We start from the raw sequence: 6249 nt of genomic DNA on the forward strand, positions 1-6249 counted from the left end.
TGATAGCACGGATACTGAGGTACTATGTTGTGGGGGGGAAGCACAGAAGGCTCTGGAGCCAGGCTGATGAGGTAAGAGTCTGACATTTGCTACTTTCTGGTGTGTACATATATAAGGTAGACTGATATTGGGACTTCCTTCATGGCTTTGTTATTATGACTGAGCTGTTCCATGTAAAGTACTATCAATACATAGTGCATAGCACTGGGTGATCAAAATATTAGCTATTATAAAAGCTCATTATATTATTACTAGGGGCCCGGTGCACGAAGATTCATGCACTGGGGTGGGTTGGGGGGGGTGAAGGGGGATTCCCTCAGCCCAGCCTGCCCCCTCCCGCTCACATACTGGGAGCCCTCAGGGGATGTCCTACTGATGACTTAGGCCCGCTCCCTGCTTCCCTTGGGGAGCGGGCCTAAGCCACAGTCTGGCCTCCCTTTGTGGGAGGTGACCAGGCTGATCAAGGGAAGGCACCAGCCCCATCACCCCGCTGCTGCAGCCACTGCCAGTCACCACAGCCACCAAGGTGTTTTCATCAATACAGACTCCAGTCCCTTCACCATGAAAAAATGACAACTTTCTTTAGGCATCTTCAAGATGTGTTTTTCATAGGATATGACATTTCTTTCTTTCTTTCTTTCTTTTTTTTTTTATCCTCACCTGAGGATATGAATCCATTGATTTTTAGAGAATGTGGAAAAGAAAGGAAAAGACAGAGAGAAACATCAAAGTGAGATGAACACTTTGGTTGCCTTTTGCATGAGCCCTGACCTGGGCCCCAGCCAGGGAGGAGCCTGTAACCTAGGTACATGCCCTGGTCAGAATTGAACCCAGACCCTGCAGTCGGCAGGCCGAGGCATTATCCACTGAGCCAAACCAGCTAGGGCAAAATATGACATTTCTTAGCCCTCCAGCAGCAAACCTTCGTTTTTTTCGCCAGGAGTGTGGTGGAAAAACCCTAGATCACCTTTTTGGATTCTTATTACCCAAGTTACTAAGAGTATTACCAGTGGCATACAGGGAGCTTAGCCAATGAGCGGTCAGAAAAGGTGTTTCCTCTGTAGTTCACACCGATCTCCAGCTCGGCCAAGGCTTTAGGCCTGGGCAGGGGACCCCCAGCTCCCTCCGATTGCTGGCTCCGACCCTTCCCAGGCCCCCCAGCTCCCTCTGATCGCTGGCTCCACCCCTGCCCAGGCCTAAAGCCTCGTGGCCTGGGTAGGGGCCCCCATCTCCCTCCAATCACTGGCTCTACCCCTGCCCAGCTCCTTCCCATCGCCGGCTCCGCCCCTGGCTCCGATCGCAGGCTCGGCCCTGCCCAGGAGCCCCCTGGCTCAGGTCCTTCCTAGGCTGCTCAGGGCCCACATGGGGCCTACCTCGGAGTGACCTGGGTGCTGATGATGTTCCCAGGACCCAGGCTGCTGGGCACCTACGTATGCAAATTAACCACCATCTTTGTTAAGTAGCAACGAAAATAATTTTATGGTTGGGGGTCACAACATGAGGAACTGTATTTAAAGGGCCAGAAGGTTGAGAACCACTGTCTAAGGCAGTGATGGCGAACCTATGACACGCTTGTCAGAGGTGACACGCGAACTCATTTTTTTTGGTTGATTTTTCTTTGTTAAATGGCATTTAAATATATAAAATAAATATCAAAAATATAAGTCTTTGTTTTACTATGGTTGCAAATATCAAAAAATTTCTATATATGACACGGCACCAGAGTTAAGTTAGGGTTTTTCAAAATGCTGACACGCCGAGCTCAAAAGGTTCGCCATCACTGGTGTAGATATTCAGTAAGCTCTGCTGCCTACATACACAGTAATTAAGAAGAATTAACACCTATCCTCCTCAAACTTTGCGAAAAATTCAAGAGGAGGGAAGACTATTTGGTTACCAGCCTGAAAGGCCCTGTTAATCTTATTCTTTTCTACCTGCTACCCCAGCTATCTAACCTCTAATTTGAAGGAATTAACACAACTTCATATGACATTAGTTTGTGTTTCTTACTCCACAGGTTCCATATTGTTTCTTGTGAAAGAAACCATCCTGACACCACTATTCAGAATACCTTCCTAGACATGTTTACATCCACATTATTAAGAACAGAGATATAGATTTCTCATGTAGTGTCTAATCTAGTGTTTTCTTCTCAATTCCAGTTTCTGGATTGAGAGGAACTCCTGTTTTCTAGGTGAATGGTATGTGTAATCTATACTAATAAAAGCCTAGGTGGTGTTGCGCCCTCATGTCATCACAAGATGGCCACCACAAGATGACCTTCACAAGATGGCTGTCACAAGATGGCTGCCACAAGATGGCCACAAAAGATGGCCACCAAAAGATGGCCACCACAAGATGGCCACCACAAGATGCCATCAGGCTGGCAGGGGAGGGCAGTTGGGGATGATTCAGCCAGCAGGGAAGCAGCTAGGCGTCAATCAGGCTGGCAGGGGAGCGGTTAGGGGCAATCAGGCAGGCAGGCAGGCGAGCGGTTGGGAGCCAGTGGTCCTGGATTGTGAGAGGGATGTCTGACTGCCAGTTTAGGCCCAATCCCTGGGTTTACACCAGCAACCAGACATCCCCTGAGGGGTCCCAGATTGGAGAGGGTGCAGGCCGGGCATGAATTTTGTGCACCGGGCCTCTAGTTATATAATAAGAGGGGAAGGTTTCTACCTATTCGGGAAATACAAGTTAATACTTTTATACAAAAAATACCATATAACTTAAACATGTTGCATAAATATAATGCCATTGAATCACACATGCCTTACAGTAAGGTTTCAATAGAACGAATAATGCATTCCCAGATAATTGTGAGTTAAATCTCTCAAGATAATAGATATAATTTTAATTCATACATTTTTTAATGCTTATAAGTATTTGATGAATTCAGTACTTTTTAAACTGCTGGGAATTACTGTCTATTCCCTTGAAAGACTATAAAGCTTAGGTTAATGTAAATTCTCAGGCTGGTATATACTAAGAAGTACTAATGTCATTCAAAAATACTAGTGTGCACATTTCCCCACCCCTTTGTTCTAATGAACAAGGCATTTGGGAAGTCATGGAGGGAGGGAGCTCTGGCTGTGAAGGACTACCAGAGAGGATTTGGAGACACACAATCATCTGTCTCCTCAACCCTTCCCCTGGAGAAATTTACTAAATCTCAAATAATGAAGAGCAACTGGATCTTTTCCTAAGAGAATTTTGAAGAATACTCAACCAGTTCTTTTTTTCCAGTTTGAATTGATACAATCCATCCCTCACAAAATGTCCTGATGGTGGAGATTCAGAAGTGGCTTCTGAGGATGAGGACCTAATTCCCACAGGGAATTTCCCACGGAAATACTTCGGGAATTTCCCCAGCATCCTCTCCCACCACATTCCTTTAACCCCTTATCTACTCAGCTCTATTATAGCTGTCTTGTGCTACTCAAAACCATCTTCAGATGAGTTGGTTCAAACATCACAAAAATATGGGAAAAAATTTCAAGAACTTCAATAGGTGATTAAATCTTGCTTTATTAGAAATTATTATAACCCAAGAATAAATGTAAAGTTTGAGTAATGCTCAAAGCCTTTACCTCTAGAACATTTAAACATTTACTAATAAATTTCCTTCATTTGACCAAATCTTTTTTTTTATTGCTTAAAGTATTACATATGTCATTTGACCAAATCTTAAACCTTTAATATATTTTAGGATTCATTACATAGTTTCTTGTTGGACTAAAGTTTTCCCTAACTTTTTCCCTTTGCTACTAAATTATTTCATCAAGGAATTTAAAGTTTCTTTAGATTCTTATTTCATTCACCCCACAATTGGTGAGGTAAATTCATATAACTCTGCAATATTTTCTGTATTAAAATTTCAGTCTACTTCCGAAGTTCTCTTCTTATGGTATTAATTTTACTATACTGTTTCTAGCTACAACAAAGTGACAAGAGGTCACATATGTCTAAATACATAAGCCAGAGAAATGTATTGATATAATTTTCTTACATTTAACTTACTCTCCATATAATATTCCTGGCCTTAAAAAATGAAGAGAATTCATTATTTTTTTAAAGAAAGACCAGATATTCTGATAATTTAGTTGTCCCATTTCAACTTTAGAAGATATGCTCTTCTGTAGGATTTTATCCAACTTTTAGAGCTAGAATTTGAACAATTACTATTTTTATATCAAACTTCTAATTGGGACATTTTTCTGAGTGTTTCCTTCACCAAACCACATATTTCTTAAGGCACTTGAACATCTATCTACCCTTCACATGGACCTCATCTGCAGTGCTCTATACAAGGCATCCTTCACCTGAGCGTTCCTCAGGCTGTAGATGAGGGGGTTCAGCATTGGGTTAAAGAGACTGTGAAACAAGGACAGTATTTTCTCCTTCTCCTCTCGTTGACTGGATTCTGGGACCATATAAACCACCATGGCTATGCCAAAGAAGAGTCCGACCACACAGAGGTGGGAGGAGCAGGTGGAGAAGGCCTTTTTGCGTCCCTCCTTTGACTGGATATTTAGGATGGCCCAGAGGATGCGTATATAGGAAACTAGCATTAAGCAGAGGGGCCCAACTAAGACAAAGACAGAAGCAGAGAAGATAACCACTTTGTTGATCCATGTATCAACACAAGCCAGCTTGAGGACAGACAGAATCTCACAGAAGAGGTGGTTTATTTCCAGGGGCCCACAGAAGAGCAACCTTACAAGGAGAATCGCATGGATCAGAGCCAGGACAAATCCACATGACCAGGAAGTGATGACCAGGGCTGTGCAAGCTCTCCAGCTCATAATGACAGTGTACTGGAGGGGGTGGCAAATGGCCACAAACCGATCATAGGACATCGCCACCAAAATCAGGCATTCTGTAGCAGCAAGACCCAAATACAAAAATGTCTGCACAATGCATGGGGCAAAGGAGATGGTTCTCTTCTGGTTCACTAAGTTTGCCAGCATCTTGGGGACATTGTTGGAAGCATAGGACATGTCAATGATGGCCAAGTGTGAGAGAAAGAAGTACATGGGGGTGTGTAGCCTCTGGTCCAGAACGATGAGTACAAAGATCATGCCATTTGCCAACAGACTGAAGATATAGAACAGGGAGAAGATCCAGAATAGGAACATTTCCACCTCTGCACTGAGCTGGAATCCCACCAGGATGAACTCTGTGACCCAGGACTGGTTGCCCCCCATTTCTTAATGGCAGCTGTTCAAGGATTGAAAAGTGATAAAAAAGGTCAAAGCTGGATAATCAACAAAAATTGGAGTTATTTATCTCAAAATGAGCTCAGAGAAAAGTTATATACTTGTCCCTATTCAAAAGCTTCTCCTACTCCCAAAAATTGGTTACCTATTTTTAACTTTTAATATGAAATAAATTTAAACTTATAGAAAAGGGTCAAGAATTATGCAAAGAACTCCAATATATGCAGATACCCAGATTCAACAAAGTACTCCACTATACCCAGATACCCAGATTCAACGAATTTTAATATTTCTTTAATATTTGCTTTATCATTCTCTTTTTATCTATATTATTACATATGGTTATTACTTTGTCTGAACCAGTTGAGATTAAAGTGTAGGCATGATGCCCATTACCCCTAAATTCCTCATTTTTTCACCAAGAACAAAGACATTAACAAATATAACCACAATATAATTATCAAAATCAGACAATGTAATGTTGATGTGAATCATTAAACTACACTATTCTCTCTCTACTCCCCCATCCAGGACCCAATCCAAGATTACATATTATACTTAATGTCATTTATCTTTAGTTTCCTTTCATCTGAAATAGTCTGTCTTTGCCAGTCATGACCACTGAATTTTGGAAGAATATAGAGAAGTTCTTTAGTAGGATGTTCCCCAAATTGAAATTGTATGAAGCTCCTCATTTTTATTCAGATTATTCACTTTCTGAAGGAAAAATAAGTATTCTTCATTGTATTCCATGAGTAAGTGCTTGATGTTCATTTATTCCATTATTGGTGATGCTGATTTTCATCACTTGGTGAAGATGGTGCCTCCCAAATATCTCCATTACAAAATCATTTTTTCACTGATGTAATTTCTGGAGCATCCATTAAAATTACTATCAAATATTCTGTTCTTCATAAAGCTTTCTAATCACTAATTTCAGTGCCTGTTGATTATCTTGCCTGGTTAAGTTATTAGTAATGATTATTGCACACATGGTGTTCTTACTCCATTATTGTTGTTATATTTATTGGTT

The 6249-nt window shown here is 41.6% G+C and overlaps 1 protein-coding gene across 1 annotated transcript; it reads right to left on the reverse strand.

Moving 5' to 3' along the window:
- Nucleotides 1–4274: 4274 nt before the first annotated feature.
- On the reverse strand, nucleotides 4275–5204 carry LOC102262773 (olfactory receptor 2A2). Its single transcript, XM_005862785.1, has one exon. It carries the CDS (start codon nucleotides 5202–5204, stop codon nucleotides 4275–4277), a length of 930 nt encoding a protein of 309 aa, XP_005862847.1.
- Nucleotides 5205–6249: the final 1045 nt, after the last annotated feature.

The sequence above is a fragment of the Myotis brandtii genome, unplaced genomic scaffold (genome assembly GCF_000412655.1).
Source record: "Myotis brandtii unplaced genomic scaffold, ASM41265v1 scaffold168, whole genome shotgun sequence".
In the NCBI taxonomy this organism is placed as follows: Eukaryota; Metazoa; Chordata; class Mammalia; order Chiroptera; family Vespertilionidae; genus Myotis; species Myotis brandtii.